The 27,714-nt window shown below is 48.0% G+C and overlaps 1 protein-coding gene across 1 annotated transcript in view; it reads right to left on the bottom strand.

Annotated features, from left to right (window-relative positions):
- The window catches only part of CFAP54 (cilia and flagella associated protein 54), a 3,669,934-nt gene that overhangs the window by 1,783,730 nt on the left and 1,858,490 nt on the right, over nucleotides 1-27,714 (bottom strand). Inside the window, exon 28 of the mRNA XM_069629416.1 lies at nucleotides 10,932-11,099. Within this exon, the coding sequence (XP_069485517.1) occupies nucleotides 10,932-11,099 (168 nt within the window). The remainder of the gene's footprint in view (nucleotides 1-10,931; nucleotides 11,100-27,714) is intronic.

Below are 27,714 nucleotides of genomic sequence, written 5' to 3'. Positions count from 1 at the left end.
CAGCATGCTGAGGAGTAGTATGTTTACAACTTTGCCGATGCCTTTGACAAAACCGGTTTGAAAAGGGTCACTGCCGGGTTGGACCATTCTTACAGCCGCTGTAGGAGTAGCGAGCCGAAGATCTTTCTGATTACATCCAGAAGTGCGATAGGGCGTTAGTTATTTGGGTTTTCTGTCTCGCCCCTCTTGAAAATTGGGACCGCTATCGCCTTCTTCCAGGAGCTCGAAATCCAGTGTGTTTGGATAATTTGAACTAAAAGTTTGTGGATGAATTTGGCCCATGCCTCCGGATGTTCTCAGAGCCAGGTGCCCACAAGCTGTTAGTTTCTGGATTATCCCCATAATATCCTGTACATCGTGTGGGATATCATAGGGTCCAATCGTGTTTGTTAGAATTGAGGTGTCGGCACAGTTCTTTTTTCCACTGAAGAGTTTTGAGCAGTGACTTATCCAATCACGTTTCACCAACACTATTCAGCTGAAGGTTAATGGAATTGCCTGCGGCAGACTTAACCAGGGTCCAGAAATCTTTGACCTTCCGTCCACAGATCACTTTTAGCATTGTTTCAGCCTCATGTTGGTAAATTTGTTATCTGTACGAAAGCAGCCATTATTTGTAGATCTTGCCAGACATTATTGCTTTTTCTTGGTCATCCGGGTGGTTTGATTTCTTTGCTACTCGTCTAGCTTTTCACAAAAATCTCTTTTTGCTACAAGCAATGCATCAAAACCGTGAGCTCTGTTTATAGGCCTGAGGTGTGGTCCCTGTTTATTTGTGTGGTAGTGTTCTAAGAGGGGGCTATATTCCACCATTAAGACAAAATCTATTGTGAGTTTGTTGATAGCTGACTTGACCATTTTTAGTCTGGTAACTCTGTTACATTCAGTCATTACAGCAGTCATTCTTTATCTATCGCCAGCGCCATCGGTGGACCATTCCATGTACAGCAGGTTGTGGTCACTGTTGGCTGTCTCCACCACTTTGACCATTGTGACGCATGGAAGGAGGTTCTTAGATACAAACATGTAATCAATTACTAATGATCGATCCTCTCTCCCCCAAGTTGCCTGCAGTGGTAAGCGCCCCTTGATTTGGCCGTTTAACATGTGCATATCTCTTGTGGCCACGAGTGACATCCATGAGGTGCCTCTTGCCACCCATCTTTGGGCCCGCCTGTTGATTGATCGTTGTTTAAACATCTTGCGTTTAAATCACTGCATAGGATGATGTAAGGAGTATGCTGGTTAGTGTATGCATCATCTATCAGGTTGGCCGTAAGCACATAAAGGTCTCATTGGAAATAGCCTTTGGGTTCCAGTAGAGGCTCATTATTACCATGAAGGATGGATTGTTTTGGACTTGTAATTTCTCAGGTTGCTGCCACCCTACTAGCAATTCTTGAGCAAATAAGTTGAAAAAATAGTTTTTATAGGTTACGGCCGCTCCCAGATTTTAACGCTGTCAGTAGACCCGAGATAGGTCTCCCATTTTTGCCTTATGCTGCTGGGCTTAAGATGACTTTGTAACCATCGAGTGTGGGTTTTTCACATAACCAGGTCTCCTGGGAGCACAACAGGCTGTAGTCTCCCAAATTTACATCGCTTGTTTGTGTCAGATGTTTGAAACCTCTGGTGTTCTACAAGGCCATCTTTAGGTGTATAGTTGGAGTCCCATCCAAGTTCCTACAGTCTCTCTTTGACGAAAGGGGAGAGGGCTTCTGGAGTGGCTACACATGGTCATGGTGTGCTAAGGCACTTGGAAGCCACGACCAATTGGATGGTTTTCTACCTTGTTCAGAGTCCCAAGTAGTTATGACCTCTCTGCCTTGGCCCGATGGCCGATTTGGTAGGATGGTGACGGATTGGGCCCCGGGCCCTCAGGCACTCAGCCCGTCCACAGGGGATCTAGGAAGAGGTGTGTTTTGTGTCATGTTCTTCGATCTGCTCTTTCCTGGTAAACTGGTTTGTTGACCCTTTCTGCTCTTCCTATATCCCCCCGGGTTGCCACTTCTTTATCCGATGATGGTTCTAGAGTCTCTGTGGGTACTATCATCTGTGTTAGATCAAAGCCCAGAATTAAACTCTCGGCAGCGTCCATCAACATTCCCTTGACCACAGGTGAGGTTATGTGTAGGAATATGCTGTCCGTGCGCTGTTCGTCCCCAAATTCGATGATCTTTAGGTCTTTTGCCATCACTTGCCTCAAGTTTGCTTTGCAATGGAAGAGTTCCATAACAGTTTTTCTGTTGAGTATTAGATCATCTTCTTTGTACAAGATTCTCTCAAGTTTCAGGGAAGGCACCTTAGTAGCTTTAGTTCTCATGGGTTTAATCCTGGGATTTTGTGAGTTGGGGTAAACCTCCCCTGTTGATTTCTGATCCGGTGTTGTTTTTGTGACCGGTAGTCATTCTGGGTTTGAAGTTGAATCAGCAGTGGTATTGGTATTTTCTTCCTTGTGTGGGTTTTTCTGCCTGGAGGTCAGAATTTGAGGAGAGGGGGAGCCGAGGCCCTGTGCCACCTTTGTTCTGATAGGTTGTAAGTCTGATGTTCGGTGCTCATAGTTTTACCAGGGAATAACAAGGATCAGCAAGGTTTCGTTTCCTCAAGGCTCTCTTTCTTTCCTCGGACAAGGTCAGAAAAAATGGGGAGCAAGAGTCTTAGCGTGGCATTGGTGTGTTGATGACCTTAGCAGTCTTAGACTGGATGATCTGGGATTGTTTACCCTCCATAACCGATTCGGACTTCAAATCTTCAATTGAGTACAGAGATCGATTCATCAGAACTTGTAACGTTGGTATTTCTTCTTTGTTGTTTGGTGAGGGATCTGTGGGTTCCGCGTCTCTCGAACAAACAATACATATTTCCGAGGGGCTGGTTTTGGTACTGCTTTCAAGCCTGATTTTGGTTGGTTAACTTTGGTGTGAGGAATCAACGATGTACTTGATGGCTTGGCCAGCTCCAATGTCAGGTCTTTCCCAATATCTCTCTTCTTCGGCCACAGAGAAGGTAGAGAAATCCTGATTTATTGAACATGATGATCGCAGGTCGTCTTTCTGGATTTTTTCTGCCTCCTTCTCCATTAACACACCTGGCCCCTTTTAAACTTCAAAAGGGCCGATGTTGGCATCTCCCATCAATGATTTTGTATGGCTGGATTTAGCGATAGCCCTTTCTTCACCACTTGGGTCAACTTGCGTTTGAACCCATGGTTGAGTCTCTGTGAATTGTGGGCACGTTATGGGGGGAACTGAGTTTCTGTTTATCTGGAGTTTTTAGGACAAGGGTACGACTTTCCTGTGTTGTGAGATCTTGACTCATTAGCAATGATGTGAACTTCCATAAACAAATGTTTGGAGTGCACCATCGCCATCAGTGTAGTCTGGTCCTTTAATGTGTCATTCATCGACTCAGAGTTTAGTGAAAGGTGCTAAGGCAATGGTTAGTGTTGACATCATTGTTAGAAGGTCTTGTTTTTTTTCTAACAGGCGACTGCTTTTTCTCTGCCCGTTTGCTAGTTTCCAGTGTATGTGAGGTGAAGAAATCCTGTGAGGAATTGGACATGGGGGTCGGATTTTGAGAATCCTGGGATACTCCGCTTATATGGTCTTGTTGGTCACGATTAGGAGTGAGAAATCTAACTCCTGTGATCGTTGACAGCCTATGTGGGACGGGGGACCCCACTGGAGCTCCTGCATCTTTTTTCCTCTCTGTTAATAACTCAGTTCTTGGAGCCCTAATTAGATGCTGTTTCAAAGGCTCAGGTTCCTTGCCCTTGGTTACTGAGTCTGCAGTGAGATCAGGCCGAATTTTCCTCTGAGCTGTTGCTGGATGATGTGTTACCTCCTCCTTCCGTGAGGTCTCTGTTTCCCCCGCTCTCCTCCTCGACATGTGTGGATGAAGGGGACGGGGGCTGTTGGCTGTTGTAGAGCTTGATGTGCTTGATTCTCTCTGGCTTGAGCGGTTTTGTTTTGGCAGGTTTTAGGGGAGATTGGAAGGCTCTCATTCAAGGCTTCGGAACCTTGACCCCAGGCTCAAGTAAGTCATCTGCAGCCGCCTGGGTAACATCCCCTATTCCCTCAAGCATTTCAGCATCCAACAGTTCTCCCGATATGGTGAGGTTGATGTTTCTCAGTGTTTTAGGGTGAAAGAAAACTGACATTTTTGTGCCTGATCGGTTTCCTGTTGGAATTGTTTTACGGTACGTTCTTGGAGGGTTTGTTGGTTTTGCCCCTTTTCTGGCATTTAGTTTGAGGTGAAGAGTCGAGGGCAAGAAGGACATCTTTTTTATCTTCCTTACATCTGCTCGACTTTGGGCATTAGTCAGGTCTTATGTTAATGATTTTTTCAGTTGTCTTCCCGGTCTTCACTTGTGCTCTTGCTTGGTTTTCAGAGTCCTTTAAATCCATAGGTAGGACCAGGGGGGCCGGCTGAGAGACGTCCTCCCTCTTTCAGCTCCGAGTGGACAAATTATTGTCCAGCCGGGGACCCCTCGCAGTCCATGCGGGCTGTGTCACTAGTGATCAGGTTGAGTGGGTGATCTTATGGTCTTGGAGGGGAGGCCTCCTGTGCGGAGCCCAGGTCATAAGGATGGAAGCTGTGTGCATGGGCCTGAATCAAAATGTGTGTTTTGCAGTGAATCGGTTAGCCGCGATGGCGCCCTAGTCCAGATATAATTGATCATCTTCCTCCGTGGCCAGACACCCCCAGCCCTTTCGGGCTGCAGTGCTCCCACTGCCTCCAGTTGAGTTGCTTCCAAATCAGCCGATAAATTCCCTTTCTCTGCGCTGTTTATGCAATGGTAAGGTGCCTTCAGCCCCCCCTTTCCTACAAGCAGCCATACGGAGTTCATGCTTGGCCACTTTCTGTCCCAAAAACAAATGGTTCCGAATGTGCCGAGGCGCAAGAGGGCTCCAGGGAACTCTGGCTCTGGATCTCATTCAGTGTGAGGATGGTGCTCACTTGAGTAGTCGAGTCTTGTAGGGACATATAGGGTTGTAATTGATTAGTTGTTGGTGTGGGAGACCGCAGGGTTGGAGTAGGGGATGAGTTCAGAGAGATATTCATTGTAGACATTTTGGAAGGTCGCTTAACCACTAAATTTGTTGCCTCTCCCTTGTGGGGGGGGGTGGGTGGTCGTCAACATTGCTGTGGCTAGGGGGGGGGTTCTCCTTTTCACAACTTGAAACTACAGAGGTTCCGAGCCTCCACCATCTCTCAAGCTGCCCTGTGCCTTCTAGCCTACGCAGAACGTGCAGACTGATTAAACTCTCCATTACCTCCGCGGCCGCTCCGCAGTGAGAATGTGGTTTTATGTTCAGCTCCTCTTCCACTCTCCAGCACAACGACAGCCAGGGAAAAGAGAATGGGTAGACTGTGCAGACTGTGATTCAACTCACTGTCAACCCCGTCAAATGAGAAGTCTCATCACTTGTATTGTGGGTATACCAGTGATTTATTACACACTTAGAGCCTGCCTCTTGTAAATCTGTAAAATAACACCTATCAGTCCTGTCCCATGAGCATAAATAAATCTAAACATAGCTCCACAGTGCCTAATCAGCTTCAAACCTGCCCTGTTCACCTGATCCTTCCATGCACAATTTGCAGCCAATCGAACCTCCAAATAATAATAACTCATAACCTGCTCAATCGCCCTGCTTCCCAGGCTAATTGTCAATCATGGTGTTTTCTTATCCCCTTTCCTACTAAATACCACTTGCTTGGTTTTATTGACGTGTATTGAAAGTCTGCTGCCTTCACAGAAACTCTCAAATATTTTCAATTTCTTCCGTAGGCATTTGGGCGTCAGTGAGAGGAGGACTGCATCATCAGCAAATAAAAGGATTGGGATGCACTCAACTGCCAGCAATGGAGGGCATCAGTCATCTCAGCCACCAGATGATCAATAACCGTATTTATAAAAAGGCAAGGACACAGCACTGCCTGACTCTGAAATACATTTTTACTCTAGCAGTAGTTGCCCCTTCGACCCATACCTGATTTTCACCCCATTATTAGAGTAGGGAGATTGAATTGCTCTTAGAATACCAAGCCGCACCCCCAGTTTAATCAGTACATTCCACAGATCACTTCTCAGCACCCTGTCAAACGTGGTTTTTAAATCAACAAAAAACTGCATAAATGTTTATGGCCCATAGTGCAACATATTTATAATCAGGAAAACCCTTAACACTAGATTCACCGTGCTAACATTACGCTGGAATCCAGCCTGAAGGTGAAGCAGAACCCCCACCTGCCGAATCCATTCGTCCAAATGACCCAATACTGCCTTTGCAAAAACCTTGTCCCCAGCATCCAGGAGGGAGATAGGCCGGCAATTTGCCGGACAACCCCTGCCTCCCTTCTTATACATGGGACAAGTATTGCTTGTTTTCAGGACTGATGGGCTCTATTCACTTTCAACAAGGTGTTGAAATGTTTAAGCAGATAAGGGAGCCATATAACCACTTCCTGGCGATACCAGTCTGTGGGGACCCGGTCCGGCCCAGGGGCTTTCCCCTGCTTCTGCGACAATAGAGGCACCTCAATATTTGCGTTGTCAACAGCAGGGGTGCATTATCACCCACCTTAGGCCTGTTCAGGATAACCTTGGTTTCCTTGCAGACGTCATGATTATAAGCTTTATAGAGGCTTCCGAAATGGGCTAACCAAGCCACCTCAGGGATACCATTCTGAGTTAAGTTTTGTTTGCCTCTCCTCCCCCCACCAACATTTTGACAAAAGCCCCTGGAGTGTCTCCTGCATTGGAGGCCTGGAGAAGATTGTCCCACAAATGTTGGTTTTAAGCAGTTTGCGATATAGGGCCCTGGAATCAGTCAGAACCAAAGTATCCCCTCTTCTAGGACCTTTTCCAAGGCACAACATTCAGCATCATACCAGAGAGTCCTATGGGCTGGCCTATTCCCCCGGCTAATCAAGGTCTACTCAACCCAATTCCTGTGATGCTAACAATCGTTTCATGCAATTTTAACAAATGATCCACACTGTCTGCCTCACAGAGACAAAACAGCTTGAATGGGAGCTGAATATCTGCATAAACGATAGGTAGTTTAGTCTCTAAATCTAGCAACCGCCACTTAATGGAACATCTATCTCCACCCTTTATCTCTGTTGGTTTGGTTTTATTACCATAGTTGCCCCCCCCTCATGCCAAATAATGAGCCTGCTGCTAGGGCCACAGTAGAACTGTGTCGCTTTCCCGCCTCTTCAACACCATAAAGTCCTGGAGATGGTGCCATGAGAAGTACTGATACGCAGTGTTGAAAATAAATGCACACTAGTCCTGGCAGGGGAGTAAACCAGGTAAATCCAAGTGTTGAAAATAAATAAGTGTTTGAAAGGAAATGCCTGCAAGTGCTGCGGGAGAGTAATTCAGGCAAAGTCAAGTGTTGAAAGCAAAGGCATACAACTCCAGCAGGAGAGTACACCTGACACAGCTAACTATATGAAAAACAGTGAAAGAGACTATATTCAAGACCTGGCAGGAGAGTACACGAGGCATAGCCCAGTATGCGTGATAAACTACTGTAGAAAGAAGCCTTAGTAAGACTCATACACATGAGACTGCGAGCTGTTAATCATTCAGAAAGAAGCTTGCACGTGAGCAAGCTAGGTGACCTACAGATCTGGGACCTGCATCCAATTTGTGAAACAGTAAAAGGAGAATTCTAAGGCGGACTCATACCCTTAGGATTGTAACCTGCTTTTGATTGTGAAGAGAAACCTGGGGAAGGGAGCCATCCCCTGGAACTGTGAACATTGGCCATTTGGAGCTTTTTGGTTTGGACGCATACCTTTTGTGTTGGATTGAAACATTTGCACACTTTTGAAATCAAGAGACAATATCCTTTGCACCTTAGAGTTAGTTTTAGAGTGTGAAGGCCAGAATAGGATTTCAGACATATTGTTACTATGGGACATCTTGCCAGAGGACAGACCCATTAGTTTTGGTTGAGGTAGGGAAACACCTTCTAGATTAGGGATAGTGAGGCATTCTCAACCCCTCTTATTAATAAAAGTTTGTAATAAAAAACAACGATTACTCTTGCCCGCGTACCATTCGTGGCTCTCACATAAAATAAAGGTATATATTTATTCTGTGATTCTGGAGTAAAGAAAGAATGTCTCCACACGCACAAGTCAACACTGATCCAGTTCCTTTGTTGGCTTTGTAGCGTTTTTGAGTCCGAGTTAGGACTGGATTCTCAACACTTCATTTTTGAGACTTTTCTCTCCCTTGGTTTACTTACAAACAAATGGCCTGGGAGGGACCACCTAGCTAAACATGCACAATCTATGGGTCAGATATGTGGAGCCATTAACGGTACCGCAGATTCTCTGGGTTATCAGCCTATTGCAACTACTTTGCTAATGTATAGGGTAAAACCTTGTGTGATAGCAATTTACGGTGCTGAACTTTGGGGATTTGAGGACACCCATTCAATTCAATTAAAGGAGGATGCATTCATTAGAGATGCCTCCTCAATCTCCTGTGCTTGGAACTGCTTTTTGCCATGCACGCAGAACTGAACCATCCCTTTATAAGTGATGAGCGCAAGTTAAGACCGATTTGCATGTGGCTATCACTTTGGACTGATCCCGAAGCTGGCTTGTCGCAAATGATTTTGGAGGGATATCTCATGGTGAAGGAAACCTGCATAGAAGCCCCTTGCTAAACTATGTATTCAAGGCCATGTTGAAAGTGTATGCAGGAGAATTATTTACAAACCCCATAACAATCTCCAAAAATGATTTCGGATTGATCAGTGTGGATTTCAAATTTATATGGGATGTAGAGAGAAGGGAAAATGAACTCCAAAACCAGTAGAATAGGAAGCATGCCACCATTTCCATCCCAGGCCAAAGGATGGATTATTTGGACCAGATTTCTTTTTGCAATAGTAGTTCACTTATAACTAATTTTAGATGTGGCTTCCTGCCAAGTGGCAAGGTCCCATTGGAGAATGCATACCCTACTCCAAAGCTCGCCTTGCCCACATTGTCCGCAAGAGGAGGAGGACACTAAACACGTTATGCTCCTATGTGAAACATATAGGAAGATTAGATAGAAGACTCTTCTCCCCATGTTTAAGGTGTTCTGGTATTAGAACTATTAGGTGGGCTCTGCAATACCTATCAGTTGTCGCAGAGCCAGCAGTCTTAGTTGCACTACAGAGCTATATTTGTATTGCACTAAGTCTGAGAAAGCGATATATAGATGGGTTATCGGCTTCCCCATAAGTAAGCGGTCTTACTTTTAAATTTGATAGGGTATTAAAAATTCTGTATTTATTCTATTAATGTATTTATGTATAATGTTGTTTGAAATGTGATGTACTTTTATGACTTGTACCAAATAAAGTTATGATGATAAATACAATCAGCCTCATTACGAGTTGGGCTGTAAGTGGTCAAATTGGCAGAACTGAGTTACCGTTGCTGCCCATTTTACCACTACGCCAAATTATGAGGGTGGGTTTTGAGTGAAGGATTTACCTCGAGGAAAACCCTGGAGGTAAATCTTCCCACTCAACGCTGAAAAATCAGCAGAATGAGTGGAATTACTGTGGCTGTAATTCTGCAAAATGGACCCAAAATAAATGGGGAATTACACCGCCACCACCACTTATAATCAGAAAGAAATTCCGCCTGACCAAGTGGCGGTAAAATTAATTCGTTAGATAAATTTTTTTGTGGATTTACCTCTGAATTACCACCTAACTCATAATGAAGCTGAATGTCTCCTCTGCAGATTCATTATCTTTGAAATGTCCAGCATAAAAACTGGGACCTTGGTAATGTTCTAATTATGCTAGCATAGAGCTGCGTGACGCCACTCATGCCCATGTTGCTGTGAGGGTACGCCTCAGGCCTCCGCCAGAAAGGCCAATGCCCAAGGTATAAGTGGCCACACCCGCTCGAGTTCAACAGTTCCCTGGATACATCCTGCAAGCGGTGGACTGGGATCATTCGGAGGTGACTTAGGGGAGGAGGGCGGCAGATAAGGAATCTGTAGAGGAGACAAAATATACATCAGAACCAACATTACCTGCAAAGTAGGTTTGTTGGTTTTGTCTCTGGTATAAGTCTTTTTTTTTTTTTACACCCTCTTAAACTGGCTCACTATTTCTCATCTTTATGCTATTATATGTTTTATGCTTCTCGTCGTTATGCTATTTTACAAATATCCTTTGTGGAACTGCTTCTGCCATCTGTAAATGTGTTACTGTAAGTCATTTCTGATCGAAATTGACATCCCTTTTAGTCAAATAAATACAAATAACGTGTCCTTCAATAAATGCCAACTCCTCTGCAGACTTCTTATCTTTAAAAGAGGACACAACCAATGCCAATTAAAAAGTAAGTAGAGAGCTTTAGAGATACCAGAAGAGGGAGTCCGACATCTCATTTCAAAAGTGGGATGGGCTTGAGAAGTTGCCGAACAAGGTGTATGGAAGTTGGTGAAAGCAGAGCGAGGTGGAGGAATGCAGGTCGATAAAAGCATAGGAGGGAAGCAGAAGACGGGTAGCTAGCGGAAACAGGAAGGAGGACGACTGAAAGACTGCTGCAAGAAAGGCAGGCGGAAGCATCACAGAAGCAGTTGGAGTAAAGCTGAGCGAGGTGGATGAGGGAATGAAGGAATAGGTGCTTGGCAGAGATGAGGAGGTGGTAGTGGAAAGAACATATATTAGGGAAGATGGAAGGAGATATGAAGAAGGGGGAATAAGATACAAAGAAGGGGTTGGAGGAAACCAACAGGAGGAATAGGAGAGAATATCATACAAAAATGGTAAGAAACTGTGCAAGCATTTAATTGGAAATGTGTTTAAGATTTTTAGGAAGGCAGTGATGAGAACTGGAACAATTTCAGTGATTGGTGGTTAATGAAAAGAAAAGGTCCATCAACGTACCAGTATGCCATCTGTTTTCTCTTCAATTGCAGCATCAAACTCTTCTTTACTTGTGACTTTATTAATCGGAAGTCCCACGTTGGTTGTGCCGTCCGATGCATCCAGCAACCTTTTGCCGTATTCAATAACTGCTTTTGTCAGTTCATATTCATCCCAGGAGCGCAGCACCTAATAAAAAAAGTTATCTAATAAGTAATGCCTATCCTCTCGAAATTGTGATACACAAAAAAACGGTTTTTGCATATTTCTGTTATTTAACATGAATTAGCAATCTTTATTTATGCTATCTATTATAGTATTAGTTTCACAGTGTATGCATTAAAACACGTCATGATAGAAGGCATTCTATTCACCAATTGAAGTGTAGTGCCTAAATGTTAGCATGTCAATACATTAACCCCAGAATAATGGTTCTTCACAATCACATAGTCCACTTACCATGTTGTATGAATACAACATCCAGATATAGGTTTATGGAAGATGACTCAACAGGCAATCTGCTGGGTTGTAGCCTCTATCCAAGAACACTTAAAATAGGTTATCATTGTAGACTACTCTATGCAAGAGTACTCAGTAACTCACACATTTTAACTATCTAAACATTACCCACCTTTCCCCTCAACCTACACGTTATGAAAAACCTTCTCTTCTGCTCTTTCCTTTGCAGTCACTGCCTTCTCTTTTAGGCATCTGTTTATGTTGCATTATTAGTTTTGGCTCATAGGCGTCGCACAGCGACACCTAGAGTGGCTAAACAATTGCCATGATGGTGAGGGAAAGTGCATATTTGGAAGGATACACAGCCTGTGGATGTTGTTTGAGAATAGCAAGCAGTGCAGTATTTTGGGATGGAGATTTCTTTAAATGTATTTTTCATTGGTTTAAAATAAAATAAAAAAAATCACTAAAGTTATCTAAATGTCAACATAACATACAAATAACAACAAATAGTGGGAGTTAGACAATAGGGGAAAATGGAGCATCAGCAACAATTCATCAGCTATGTAACTAAAGTAAAGCAGAGAGAGGTCAGACCAATATCCGATTTTAATAGTGGGTCTTCATGATTATTATAACATAGTTGGCAAAGGAACAGTTACTCATCGTAGTGACTACTGTAATCCTAGGTCTGCGGTCCCCTGTTCTCCATACTGATGGGATCTCCATGTCAAAACTGCCAGAAGATGGCCTTCCCGGGTTGAAATGAAACCTGGCTGGTCTCAGTAGGTATGGCAGATCTCTTCTGGGTTCCACACTGTCTGAGGATGGATGAAAAAAAAACACCCTGTGAGAAGTGGATCCAAGATGAACCCTGAAGCGTGGGTGGGGGGAAGCCCAGCAGCTGAAATTTCCCAGGTGGAGGCTGTCTACATAGGAGCGAACAAATTCTGCAAGTCTGTCTGGCCAAACCTGGTGTCAGCCCTGGAGCCGGTATCCAGACAATAGCGTTTGCAAAAGGCTGATGGTGTGGACCAGATGGCAGCCATGCTGATGACGTCCCATAGGACATGCCTCTGCAAAGGTTCCCCGGTGGCCTTTGCCCTCACTGTGTGCACATGCGTACCCTATGGCGAAGTAACAGTGGTCAATAGCAGATAGAAGCCAAAAAGTGATTGTGGCCTGAGACGCTTGGCTGCCTGGGATGTGTACTTCAAAGGTGACAGAGGACATCAGATTTTCGGAACTGCCTGATCCTGCGAAGGTAAAATCTGAGTACCTTGAGGATGTCTAAAGAATGAAGGACTAAGTCCGCAGACGAATGTGGGTCTGGAAAGAATATCAGAAGGACAACCTCCTCATTAATTTGGAAGGAGGACACTGCTTTGAGCAAGAAGGCCGGGTGCGGTTCTGATGCCAAGAAGGCCTGTATCTCGCTCACTCATCTGGCGCAAGTGAGGACAACCAACAAGGACACTTTCCAGGAGAGGAACTTGAGATCAGTGGTATTCAATGGCATAACCATAAGCGAAAAACAAAACTACATGGGGGTTCAGTCTGATGAGTGGGGAAAAAACGAACTTGGTGATAGCAGTGGTATCATTCTTTCACAAACTTGGACTGGGAAAAAAAAGAAGGAATCCACCATTAAAAAAAAAGTAGCACTTCAAACCACACAACGGCATCGACATCAAGGAAAGCTTGTCAAGGGAAGGACAAAAGAAGGAAAACGGGGGGGAACGGACTCGAACAGACCCCTGAAAACCCAAAAGTGCTCTTTTATAATTTTAAGAAAGTGTACTATACAAGGCTTGCTTTTCGCTTCTCTGGAAGAGGTCTTGTAAACATTGTTAATCAATTAAAACAAGCAAATAAAAAAAAGTACATTCAGATCCCACGTAGGGTGAGGCCGCTTAATAGGTGGGTGCAACCGAAGAAGGCCCTCCAGATTTCTCCAGAACACTGGATTTGCTGTGGAGAAGGTAGACTCGCCCACATTCCGGTAGGTGGGGTGGTGGGTTATATTTCGTTAAGGGCACCTTTGCCTTTGCATGTTTTATAATCAGCACTCTGAGCTGAATGGAGAATGACCCATTTGAGTCACTAAATTGCAGTACAGTACTCTAACACTGAATGAGATGGGGCACTCACAATTTATTCAAAAATGGAAAATCATGGAGACCATCAGGGGGCGCAGATGAAATGGCTGCCTAGGCATTTGTCTCCCTCGCCGAGCAGAGATAATGGAGGCCATACATGCATAAATGTCAGCAGCAACCGTTCTATTATGAGCAGAAGGCATTGGAAGCTCTCAAGTATGTGGACGTGAAGGTAGAAGCTTGCCCATGTCCAGGATCTCTCTACACAGCGCCCAAATGAGATAGGGGGTAATCTCCCATTGCAACAGGAGAGAGTACCAAGAAGGTGACGGTGGTCGGACTCGGCCAACGAGAAGTAGTCGGGGGGGGGGGCGGACTTCCCACCACCCAGAGCAGGAGCTGCGGCAAAAGTGTACCTCAGCCCGAGAAGTACGTTGCAGGAAGCCGGGCCGGGTTGATTGGGCCGTGGCACACGCACTGTATACAACCCGCTGGCGAGCACACCAGCACCAGTGATCCAGGGACAGAGCTCCACAGGGATAACAACATGGTTCCCCAGCTGTGAAACGAACATCGCGAGCATGCAGCACTGAGTAAAAACACACACGAAGCGAAGCGCTAAGCACAGTGGTCGCCCCGGCAGGGTTGAAGATGAGCAGCACGCTCTGTGAAACGGAAAGGACCACCTGTAGCTGTTCACTGCAATGAGCAGAGACACAGTTAGATCGCTGAGGCCTGGTGCACACCGCACCTTTAACATTGCGAAGGCTAAGTGTAGTCACCGGACAGCGGAGAGGTGGCGCCGGGGGTACCCGGGAAGCATCCGGTCACCAGAACCATTGGTGAGACAGACCGGGCTGGATGGCAGTCTGGTGTACCCTCACAGTCGTGGGAAGCCATTACCGCACCAGGTACCATGTTGGAAATAGTCTCCCATGCACTTTTTCTGAGAAACAGCATTTAAAAGAACAACCGACAAGTGACGCATGCCCACTAAAGACGTAACCTGCATATTTTGAGTGGTGCACCAGAGGGTTTCAGGCAGATGCCCCAAGTGTCTTTATGATCCAGAATGCCCAAACGGAGCGTCAACCCTTGAACACAAGTGGGCTAACACACCGTCTCCGGGGCAGGTGAAGACTCCCATACCAGTGGTTGTTTGCCAGGCAGGTAAGCACTCAAAGTGAGCAAGACGCTCTGATCTAATGTGACTGTTGCCACATGCCCATACCCAAGCTGGACCCGCACACGAGAGCCAGGCTGCACAGCTTTCGTCACATGCAAGAAGCGATGGAGCAGGAACACCACACTGTTGTATCCCAAGCCTCAGCCGATGCGTCGGGTGGCCGGAGGGTTGCTGGGGCCCTGGGCGCCAGGGCCTCGCTGCGCAGCTCTAGCAGGAACAAAGAGACGCGGACACTCTGGTGCGTAGTGTGCCCGGAACTGCCCCCGTGTAGCGGGGGTGGGGCATTTATTTGGTGGCGCCTTACGTCACCGCGTAGCGGGACGTAAGGCGTACACAACATTCCTCCATTTTTCCCCAACAAAACATTAACAACCATACTATCTATTAGACAATGTTCCAAACTGTGCTTTATGATGCCTCGCGGGCTGGTCTTTTACCACTCATAGGGCCTCATTACACGTTGTGCGGTAAAAATCGCAAATTACCGGCATGGCGCTATTAACGTGTCCGCCCTCGCAAGAGGGCGCTAATATCGTCCCATTACGAGTACGCAGACACGAGCATAGCACCATGCCGGTAATGACCCCACCGCCATGCCGCTAAAGTCCCCAAAAAGTCCCTTACCGGCTTCCACGAAAGTGCAGCTAGCACCTCCGCCCTCACGCTACATGCAAACAGCAGTCACCGCTATTAGCTGTGACCGTTAAATAGCGGAACCGGAAATAGCGTCATCGCACAGGAAATGGAAAGAGCACGGCGGCCATCTTTAAAAACACAATCCATTGCCATCCTCTGCGCCCTGGACCTGTTCTGAGTAGTGTGCAATGGGAAATCCACAGGGACACCCTCGACATGCCTAAGGCTGTAAAAAAAACTACCGACCGGCAGAGGAAGGAAAAATTTACCACGGAGGAGCTAATGATGCTAACCCAGACCCTTGCTGCCAATGCTGCCGTGGTCTTTGCCAGCGTTATGCGTCGGGAGACACTAATCAGAAAGAAGGCAATCTGGGCTGATGTTGCCTTGAAAGTCAGTGCTGTGGGCACCACCACCCGCAATGTGCGTGAGTGCAGAAAGCGGTGGGATGATCTACTCCTACGTGTTAGAAGTATCCTATCAGCAAACCACAACATTGCCACATCAGGTGGATCTGATTCCCCTATTAAATTGAAGGAATGGGAAGAGACCTGTGCCAACCTCTTTGGAGTGGAATCCATAGAGGGAGTCATGACGATGGAGCATGGCGTGGCAACCACTTCAAATGGAGGTGAGTGTACACATGAAAGTATGCAATGTGAATCTACTGGTCCCCCATATGTGAGGCCAGAATCACCTCATGAATGGCCAAACATCCACAGATGCATCCAACCCTGGCTATGTCAGTGTCAAACCCAAACACACACACATGCACACATCACCAGAGACAAGTGCCACACACAACCATGCATGGATGAGCCACTGAACTGACACATCACCTGCATCCTTAACAATTAAGTCAAAATGTCCACAACTGCATTATTGATGTATACTGCATTAAGTACATATAACCGTAACCAATGCCATCCCCCTCTTTTTTCCCGACAGGCTCACATACAGACAGTGAGGATGCTGGCACTGCATCTCAGGCACCCCCTGTGAGTAAAAAATCAAGGGCACAGGACACAGAGGACACCCCCACAACATCAAGGGGCAAAGGTAGAAGGGTCCACATGCAGAGTGGCAAACATCGGTGGAGCGCCACTGCCAAGATGCAAGTGTCCACACCACCAACAACTGCCCCACCTCCGGAGGTGAACCCACCACCACCGATCCCAGCCACGGAGGACCCACCCTCAGCTGCAGCTAGTTCCGCAGGAGAGGCGGCAGCCACTGCACCACTCTCTGATGTGGAGGATACGACTGATTTCCCCATGGAGATGCACACCCCAACCCCCCCTGGTGCCCCCGAGGCATCACCACAGCAGACACCTGGGTCTAGTGTCACTGGCGAGGACAACGTGGGAGGTTTTAGTAGCCTTCCGGTGGTTTCACCTGTTGACCTGGTTGCATCTGAGGGCACAGCAACCACACCACCAGAACGCAACACTGCCCTCGACCTGGCCAGCATCAGCCAGCGGCAATAGGAAATAACTGTGCTGGTTGGACAGCATGTGGAGGAGGCTGCCTGTCTCAGGGCTGAGATTGCGGAGACAGCAAGGCACTGCAGGGAGGGGATGGAGGCCTGTACAGACAGGCTGTGTGGGGAGATTGTCCGTCTTAGGGAGGTCCTCACACGGATAGCGGACGTAATGGACCGCCAGTTCCCACCACCACCTGGACAGTCAGCCGCTTCCTCATCCGCCAGTTCGAGGCAGGCAAGCCCCCTCCGCCGCTCCTCACGCACCACCAGGCGCATGTCTAGGCAGCCTCCCAATGCTGGTGGTGGCAATGGCGAATAGGGAGTGCATGGTCAGGCCTCCGCGTGTATGGCTGGACGAAAACATTGTGTCAGACACATGAGGAACTGTTGTGGGGGGTGGGGGGAAGGGTGTTTTTGGACTGTTGTGGGGGGTGGGGGGAAGGGTGTTTTTGGACTTTTGTGGGGGGTGGGGGGAAGGGTGGTGGGATGTTTGGGGACATGCACTTTTACAACTTTACATTTCTCAATACACTGGTGTTTGATCCATACACAGGCTTGGACTTCTTTATTGTGTATGTGTGTTTTATTGGCGACAGGGTCCATTGTGCGCTTCCAAACAGACACCAGTGCATAACTGCCCATATCCATTCCCACAAAAAGAAAAAATGTAACTCAGAATATTTGGTTGATCAGATGCTGTCTCACAGCACGTCCCTCCTGGCCATCCCATCTTGCATGACCTGCATCCCCGTCAACTCCGTCCTCATCACCATCATCATCCTCATCAGGTGCTTCTATTTCTACGTCCGGGGGCAGTGGCACATTCCGTCTGATACACATATTGTGCAGCATGACACATGCCATGGTGATCTTGGCCACCTTCTCATGGCCATACTGGAGAGCGCCACCAGACCTGCTAATGCACCTAAACCGTGTCTTCAAATGGCCAAAAGTCTGCTCGATCACGACGCGGGTACGGGTATGTGCACAATTGTAGCCCTCTTCGTGCCTGTTCTGTGGGTTCCGTACAGGGGTAAGCAGCCACCTCTTGAGGGGATAGCCGGCATCACCTGTAAGGGGGGACAAATGAGGTCTGGTTACTGTACACCTCAAGAGCGGCCTGTTCATATCACACAAATTGACTTTGCATTGTGATTGAAGTCCACAATTAACAGCATGCATGCAGACGATCTGTGTGACTGCAATGTACAAAGTTGAGTTCGACCCTGCAAGTGACCATGCCCCATTAATGCCTCCAAAAGTAATTGACATGTCCTGGGTGAGGCCAGGTCTTACGTGTCCCTGGGCCCAGGCAGAATTGGTACCACGCTGCTAGCGTACTGCCATTCAAACATTTATGTTGCCATGCTGAGAGGCATCACTTCAGTGGTGCTATAGGTGCGTGGTACAATGCTATGGGTAGGGGTGATCCCTTTGCATGCATTCAAGGGCACATTGCATTATTGTGGTTGTGCAGCGCTGAATCTGTATGACTATCTTGACGGCATGTAGGAGATTTGTGTATCTTGTGGTGTTGAATGTTGTGCAATGTGGATGTGGATGGATGTTTAATGTTTCTAGACCTAGATTGTTCTCCATGTTGTGTAGCTTATACTTGCATGTCGGTTCATCTCAGGTAGATTGCGGCCTTCCCAGATGGGCATTGGCGTCCATCTGTACGTGCATTTGTCCTACAGACGACAAGCTACACCCAGTTGGAACATGTATCTCCCCCCCCCAATCACACCCAGTTGGAGTATGTATCTCCCCCCCCCATTCACATTGCCATGTGCTTGCCCTGCTACTCACCAAGTAACCACGAACGTTGTCCGGCTTGTCGCTCCATGTAGCGAGGGATGGTTGAGTTCCGCAGGACCATGGAATCATGGGTTGATACGGGGAAACGGGCACAACAATGTGTGATTATCTTGTTGGCGTCACATACCATTTGGACATTGATGGAGTGGAATTGCTTCCTGTTTCGGTAGACAACTTCATTGTGATGTGGGACCACCAATTCCACATGGGTACAGTCGATGGCCCCAATGCAACTCGGGTGCCTGCCAGTGCATAGAAGCCAACTTTGGTGTTTGCAATCTTCTGGGCAGTCCGTGGCATGAATATGTGTTCAGGTGCATGCCTCAGGAGGGCATCGAGTACCTGATTCAGCGTGCATGAGAATACTGATTGTGAGATGCCATGCATGTGCCCCACTGTATGCTGGTAGGTGCCTGTGGCCAGGAAGTGGAGCACAGTCACCACCTTTAGTAGAGGGGGGATGGCAGTTTTGATATCTATGAGGCTCACGATGTCATCATGTATCATGTCCTCGATGCTGGTGATGGTATCTCGGTCCAGACGGTACAGGGTGTGTATCTGCTCAGGGGTCAGGTTAAATGGACTTGCTCTGATCCTGGGGATTGGTGGCTGCCTCTGTGGTATGACTAGGTGCCGTGGTGGTGCTTGCTGTGCCCGTCTTGCCCTCCTCCTCCTCCTGCGTCTCCTCTGTGCTGCCTGTTGTTGTTGCTGCTGCACTGCAATCATGTCCTCCAGCCCATGTAATGCTGCTAGTATTGGGACCATCTTGGTGTGCGAAGGGGTGTGGGAAGGGGTGTGGTGTGCTCCTTTTGTGCTGCCAGAGTCTCCATTGCCTCCACCTGTGCTGATTGTGTCCACCTGTGGCAGGTGGGAACACTGCTCCGTTCTCTTAACGGGTGGTTCGCAATGGCGGTATTAGCGCCATGGCGGTAAGGGATGAGGAGGGGCTTTACCATGCCGCTATTGGCATGTCCGCTTGGCTTGTGATGGTGTGCTATTAGCGGCATGGCGTTATTTACGGGATGGAGGGTCGCGCGCACGCAGACTGCCCGCTATTAGTGGCACCGTACTTAGCGGTGCTGCTAATAGCGGTGAGCCGGGTCGTCATTCGCATGGGGATTTAACGTTACCGGTATTCCATGACAGGTAACGTTAAATCCCTACCGCCTACCGTGTAATGTGGCCCATAGTCTCCGAGTCTTTCAGGGGGTCTGGGCATACCGTCCACCCATGGGGGCTATCCCTTGACTTCCATTGGGTCGCTCACCTTCATTGTTCATCTCTGCCGCCTCTGGTTCACTCGGCAGCTATTCCGTTTCGCCGTCCATGGTTGTTTCTCCTTCCTGATGTTGATGCTCCTCCTCGCTTGTGGATCTTCCTCCTCCACTGGTCCATCCGTCCACAGATCTCTTGGTACTGTCTTGAACCATGATGCATTTCTTGTGACCTGTCTTTGTCCCCTTGTGGCTATCATGGTCCCTTGCCTTTGTGTTATGGTCCATGGGACGGAGTCGTATTGGGTGTCCAGCTTTGACTTGGATGGGTTCCTCACCATTATCACCTGATCACCGACTCAGTGATTTGACCTCTTGGCGTGTCTATTGGTGCTCATGTGTTCCTTCGCCACAGTCCTTCTTTGTTGAGTTTTTGCCCTGCCATACGTGTCCGTACCCCTGCTCGGATGGTGTGGGATGTATTAATTGATTATGGTTCCATACATGATGTCTGCCGGTGGTATCCCTGTGGTGCTGTGGGGTTTCACTCTGTAGTTTTAGGAACCTGTATAAGTCCACCCTCCAGGGGATTGAGTTGACACAGGAAAGGTGCAGTACTTTATTGAGGGTTTGCATGAACCTCTCCACGTCTCCATTAGCCTGTGGCCATCTCGCCATTATGTAATGGTAGTGAATGTTGAGGTTGGCTAGATACTTCTTGAATTCATCGCCATGGAACGGTGGTCCATTGTCACTCCGGATCCGCCGTGGAAGGCCATGAGTGGCGAACATTTTCTCCATGGCCAGAATGACTGCCTCTGCTGCTGTGGAGGATACAATTTCAACCTCTAGGTACCTGGAGTGGTCATCGATTGCCACTAACAGGTATGTGCCCTCCTGTATCTTGCAGAAATCGATGCTGATTGCATCCCATCTGGAGGACCCTCGCTCTGCTGACAGTATTAGTTCGGGATTCAGCAGGGGGCCAGTAATTTGACATGGGAGGCATGTTGTGATCAGCTGCTCCACTTTTTAGTCAATGCGGGGAAACCACACACAGTGTCTGATCCGGGCCTTGGTCCTTACCATGCCCTGGTGACCTTTGAGTGCTAACGCTACGACTCTGTCTTGCATGCTTCCGGGGATGACTATTCGGGTCCCTCTTAGTATGAGCCCTTCCTCTGTGATTGACAGGTCTTCCCTTACTGCGAACATGCCAGCGAGGAACTCTTTGGCTTCGGCCGTGCGATTGTGGATGCTCCGTAGGAAGAATTTCCATTCGCCGGAGATGATTGTGTCTTTTACCAGATCACAGCATGGGTCGTCCTGCGTGGCCTCCGCAATGTTATCGATGCCTATGGCTCTTGGTTTCATCGTATGAACCACGTTGCAGATGTGCTCCTCTGTTTCCTCAGCCACGTGTATCTCCTCTGGCGTGGCTGCTCTTGGGTGTCTGGACAGAAAATCTGCTGGGTTCCCGCTGCCAGGTTGGTATGCCAACTCAAAGTCATACTGTTGTAGGTGGATTAGCCACTTCCCTATTCTGGCTGGGGGGTGCAAGGACGAGCCTGTGAATATGGGGAGGAGTGGCTTGTGGTGTGTGTATGCCTTGAACTTTCGGCCATACAGGTACAGGTGAAAATGGCGGCGGCCCACAGTACTGCGATTGCTTCCTTTTCTATATGGGAGTACCGTTGCTCCGTCGGTGTCAAAGCGATCGGCATCGACTCTCCTGTGGCCGCTACTTGGATTAGGATTGCCCCTAGACCCACCGGGCTGGCATCGACATGTAGTTCGGTCGAAAATGTGGGATCGTAGTATGCTATGGTGGTGTCCGCCGAGAGTGAGGCCTTGATCTGTTTGAACGCTTCCTGACAGGTGGGGCTCCAGACCCATTTCGTGCTGGCCTTAGTGAGTTCCCTCAGACGTTCAGACAACGTGGCCAGGTTACGGATGAATCTCCCGCAGTATTTTGTCATCCCTAAGAAACTGCGTACGTCTGTTGGCGTGGTTGGGGGTGAGGCAGCACGGATGTCCGCTACTTTTTGAGGGTCGGCAGAGATGCCTGCACTGTTGAATGTATATCCCAAGAACAAGATCTCTTCCTTTAGGAACTCACACTTGTCCTTGTGGATTGTTAAGCCTGGACTCTCTAGCCTGCTGAGTAGCATGTTGAGTCATCGTACATGCTCTTCCTTGTCCCCTGCATGATTGAGAATGTCATTGCTGACATTGAGTACCCCCGGGATTCCACTTATCACCTTATCACCTCCTACATAGTCTGCTGAAACACTTTGGCTGCAGAGGAAATTCCGAAACTGAGTCGTTTGTATCTGCGCAACCCTATGTGGGTGGAGAATGTTGTGATGTACCTGGAGTCGCGGTGGAGTTTCAGTTGGTGGTATCCAGCATTTAAGTCGACTTTTGAGAATATTTTCAATCCTGTGAGGTCCGCTATAATTTCATCAAGCGTGGCGATGATGTGTCACTCCCGCTTTATTGCTGCATTGGGGAGGCGCATGTCAGTGCATATTCTCACCTTGCCCGGTTGTTTGGGTTTCTTGGTTACGACCATGGGTGACACCCACGGTGTTGGTCCAGTCACCTCTTCAATGATGTCCGCTTTCTCAACCTGCTTTCTTATGTGGAACGGAGTTCTTCGATGTCGTACTGCTCGCGGTTGAACAGACTCATCAATGTGAAGTTTGATGGACTTTCCTTTTAGGCATCAAACGCCCTTTAGGAGGTTCGGGTATTTCCAGAGAATGCTGTTAATATCCTGCGTATCTGTTACACCACAGATGAAACTTATGAGTCCCAGGTCTTCTGCCGCGTCTCCGCTCAGCAAACACTCAATTCCTACGTTCACAACGTATATTTTAGACAGCAGTGACTTGTCACCTCTGCTGAGAGTCATCTGGAATCGGCCTATTATTGGCAGTGGAGTTTTGCACCCATATGCAAACAGCAGCGTGTCCATCGTTTTCAGGATTGGTGGGGGTCGTAGTTTCCTAAATGCAGTCATTGGCATGATGTTGACGGATACCCCCAGTGCTGAGACCAGGTATACCTTTTTTCCTTTTCTCCATTGCTTATTTGCTGCTTCCTTCTGAGGTTGTGCATCGTTGTCCCCTTCCTCGTCGTTTGACGAGTTGACAGTCTCAACTTGGCGGGCACTGACTTGTTTCTTCTTCCCCGTGTTTTTGTCTTGAGACGTTTGGGGGTATTGGGGTGACCCAGATGATCTGCATACCTTTGCATAGTGATCTTTTCTGCCAGATGCACCACACGTGGTGCCTTGGGCCGGGGAATTTGGTCTCCCATGGTGAGGCCCTCCGCACCACCCACACTCAGTGGGTCCTGGGGTTCTTGGTTGCCAACGGGGGGGTGTTGTTGCCGCTGGCCTCGTCCCTCGTCTATTGGCGGTTTGTGATTTGGGCCACTGTTGCCATTGTTAGTGCCGGTTGGAGTTTCTGCAGGGTCGTGGCCATGTGCGCTGCTCTGGCACATGACAACTCCCTCTGGTGCCTGAGTTCCAAGATCCTAATCAGAGATGTGCCTTTTTCACTTAACACCATTGTCCTTAGCTTCTCCGAGTGTATCCCATTGATGATCTGGCGTCAGATTTATTTTTCAACGTTCGCAGGAGATTGCCAGTTTCCGTAGTCTGGTGTGATAGGCGTCAAGTGTCTCGTCCTTGGACTGGATGGTGGTACAGAAAATGAATGTTTCATAGTCTGGGTTTAACTGGGGCAAAAAGTGGGCCGTGAGAGCGTCTTTGGTTTGTTGGTAGACGTCAGAGCCATCTGCTATCGCCAGCGAGTTCAATATGCGTAGAACCTCATCCCCTACATTAAGGAGAAGGTGTGACCTCATTTTGCGAGATGTGGTAATGTCTTTGCAATCCATGGCCATCTCGAATTTCTGGATCCACAGCTGCCACCGGGGACTGACAGAGGAGGGATCAGTGTATGGGTCGAATGGGCAGAGCGCCAATGACGTCCCTCCTTGTGAGTGCGTGTGTGGCGTCGATGGCGAAAGATTGGCTGCCATTCTCAATGGTGTGCCGGGCCTGGGAGTGGAGAGGCCCGTAGCCATTTTCCTGTGAACCTAGTGGCTCTTTCTGCCCACGTGTACAGAAAACCCCTCACCTTTGTGGCCAGTGGATGTCCGAGCTTTCTTTCCTTTTCTGTGATGTGACTAACTCCTGTGGGGGGTCCTGAGGCAGGTGGCAGGCTGTTGGTTCAACCAGACATTGGCCTGATTGTGGTGGCCCTCCTGGTGCCATGCACTAGTAATGTGTTTGTGTGGATGATGCTATAAGCTTCTCTCATGCTGTCATCATTTATTTGAGAAACATTTTTTTTCTTTGGGTGGGGTATGGGCCCCCCACTGTGCTTCCAAAAATGGTGCCCATGCTGATGGCTTGATTGATTGGGCGTCGCGTGCAATGTATTATCCCGTTATATCGTCGCCAGTGTTGTATCCCAAGCCTCAGCCGATGCGTCGGCTGGCCGTAGGGTTGCTGGGGCCCTGGGCGCCAGGGCCTCGCTGCGCAGTTCCGGTAGGAGCAAAGAGAGATGCAGACACTCTGGTGCGTAGTACGCCCGGAACTGTAGCAGGGGCGGGGCATTTATTTTATATTGGTGGCACCTTACGTCACCGCGTAGCGGGACGTAAGTGGTACACAACACCCACCACAACACCCACCACAACGCCAGACATACCAGGGGCTGACCACAATAGCTCAACCAAGGCGGACATCTGCTTGCTATTGGATGAAATTAGATCCATTAATTCCAGCCTCACAGCAACAGTGACCGACCTCCAGGCAAGAATGGTCAAGGTGGAAGAGAACGTGGAAGCACTCTAGCATTACCAGCAGTCCGGCGAATTCAATGCAATGAAAATAGAAAGCCATTTCTTGGACTTAGAGCAGGGAGAGAAACACCTGGCCCTGAATATCAACGACCTGAATATCATGGCAGGCGGTCGAACATCTGTATAATGGGTCTGAAGGAGTAGCCTGGTGAAACTCCATCCTACATTGAAAAGCGAGTGAAAATGCTAATTAGTTCGCTTTTTGATGCCCCAGCAGCCGCCGACATGTAATTTGACAGAACCCACAGGGCTGGTGGTCCACCTAATGGCCCGCGGTCCGTCCTAGCCAAGTGCCACAACTCCCAGCAAAAAACAGACATACTTCAACAAGCCAGGACAAAGGAGCTCATTGAGTTCGAGGGGAAACTGGTCAGAATTTTGCAGGACTTGTCAGCGATGACTCTCTCCAAGCGGAAAGGCTGCTGTCCACTAACAACCTGGCTGCAGGGTCCCGTTTTCCATTTTCCCTGACTACACTCCCTTTTCCATTCCCTTTCCTCGAACTACCTCTTCCGTGCTTTTCTTCCTGGATTTCTCCTGTGCTCGGGTCACAGCGTTCCGTGCCTCTGAGTTAGGATACTGTTTCCTTCCTGGTTCCCGGTCCTGGGTATTTGAACGCTACTTGGCGTAGGACTTGTAATCCTCACGCTGGAATCCGAAGATCTGCACACGGGCCTGTACGAATCCCGGACCATGCAAAAGAACACATCCAAGAAGGTTGCAAGCAAAGGTGAGAAGGGGAGAGACTTGCTTTAAAGCAGCTAGTCTTATCTCGTGACTCTGCAGCCAAAGAAAGTGTCTTGTTGGGAGGAGTAGTGGACAAATACGATGGCTCTTCAAAAACCCTCCGTGCCTTCCTTGATTCATGTTTGGTACATTTTACTTTCAAGCCATACAAAAGGTGGGATTCATGTTATCACATCTCACGGGCAATGCCCTGACCTGGGCAACCCCCCTAGTCAATACGGGCAACGCACTCCTGGATGATTATGATGGGTTCGTGGAAGCCCTAAAGGCCATGTTTGATCGCCCAGAACTTGTTTACAGTGCTCAAGAAAGACTGCTTGAATTTCAACAAGGATCCCAGGATATGCTCACGTATGTGACCCGCTTTAAACAATTAGTAAAAGAGGCTGATTGGTCCCCAGAAGCCAGCTTCACCCTCTTCCGAAGAGGCCTAAATGAAGAGATAAAGGACGAGTTAGCCAGGGTAGCCCACCCAAGCTCATTCCAAGCTCTCATAGACCTCTCCCTACAAATCGATTTCCGGATTCAGGAAAGAAAGGCAGAGAAGAGGAAGTCTAAGTCAACATCCCAAAAGGCTGCTAAGGACCACCCATACAAACCAGAGCCCGCTACATCTCCAACCCCGGATCCAGAACCCATGCAACTAGGAGCCTTCCGAGGACCCATTACCCCACAAGAAAGGATGCGTCGGATTCATACCGGACTGTGCATGTACTGTGCCTCTGATAAACACCTTGTGAGAGAGTGTCCTATTACTCCACCTCAGCACTCGGGAAACGCCAGCTCCCGATCCTAAATGGGGCACAGTTTCGGGAGAAAGATGTCTGCTCCTCGCCAATTTCTTCCTTGAACTCTCCAGGACAGAACAACCTTGTGATTTTACAGGCATCCCTGTCACCTTCTAAGAAAAAATCCTACCCCATCCTGGCTTTAGTGGACTGCGGAGCCATGGGCATATCCATAGATCATGATTGGGTCATTAGTCATAACGTTCCCTACAAAACACGAGAGACAATGCAACCTGTTGAAGCCATTGATGGGAGACCCTTGTCTTCAGGACCTATAACCGACCAAACCAAAGAGATTCTTCTTTCAATAAACGACCACCAAGAGAGGGTTAGATTTGACATCATAACATCTGCCCACTATCCCATGGTTATAGGCATGCCCCGGCTGCAGAAACACAACCCCTACATCAATTGGGTAGCAGGCTCCTTGTTTCCTGGTTCAGAACATTGTATGTCCCATTGTTTGTCACCTACCACCTTACCAAGTAATTTAGAGGACTCTCAAGAAACCCAGCAATTCCCAGTAACTGTCTCTAACATTATCCGGATCCCCCAGGCTTACCAGGCATACTCAGATGTGTTCTCAACAGCTATTGTTCAGTCTCTTCCACCCCACAGACCTGAGGATTGTGCCATTGACACTGAGCCTTCAGCAGTGATTCCCTTCGGAAGGATGTTCATTCTATCTGAACCTGAAAAAAGGGCCCTCTGAGAGTATCTGGACACCAACTTGGCTAATGGAACTATTCGACCTTCCAAGTCCCCAGCGGGAGCTTCCCTCTTCTTCGTTCCTAAGAAGGATTCCAAGGAGCTTAGACCATGTTTGGATTACCGTGGCCTTAACCAATGCACCCTCAAGGACCGTTACCCATTGCCTCTTATTTCGGACATCCTGGAAGCTGTGAGAGGTGCAGTCATCTTCACAAAACTAGATCTCAGGGGTGCCTACCATCTTATTTGTATAAAAGAAGGTGATGAATGGAAAACATCCTTCAGAACACCCTTTGGCCATTTTGAATATTTGGTCATGCCCTTTGGACTTGCTAATGCCCCGGCAATTTTCCAACGTTTCATGGATCGGGTCTTTTCTGACATGTTGTTCCTCTTCGTCATTGTATACCTAGACGACATACTGATTTACTCCAAGGAACCTCGAGAATATGAACACGATAAGGCAGTTTTACAACGTTTACGAGACCATAAGCTCCTGGCCAAACCTGAAAAATGCCTGTTTCATGTATCAACTGTTCACTATCTTGGATTTCTTCTTAGCCCAAAGTGGATTGGAATGGATTCTTCCAAGGTTGATTCCATCCTATCTTGGCCTGTTCCTACCACTGTGAAACAAATTCAATCCTTCCTGGGTCTCGCTAACTTTTACAGGAAGTTCATACCCCCATTTTCTGAGATTGTACATCCCCTTGTCACACTATTAAATAAAGACACCCCCTTTCAGTGGTCCTCAGCTCAAGACTCAGCGTTTCAACTGTTGA

The sequence above is a fragment of the Ambystoma mexicanum genome, chromosome 12 (genome assembly GCF_040938575.1).
Source record: "Ambystoma mexicanum isolate Mex_15411 chromosome 12, UKY_AmexF1_1, whole genome shotgun sequence".
NCBI lineage: Eukaryota > Metazoa > Chordata > Amphibia > Caudata > Ambystomatidae > Ambystoma > Ambystoma mexicanum.
This window is presented reverse-complemented; position numbering and strand designations above follow the sequence as displayed.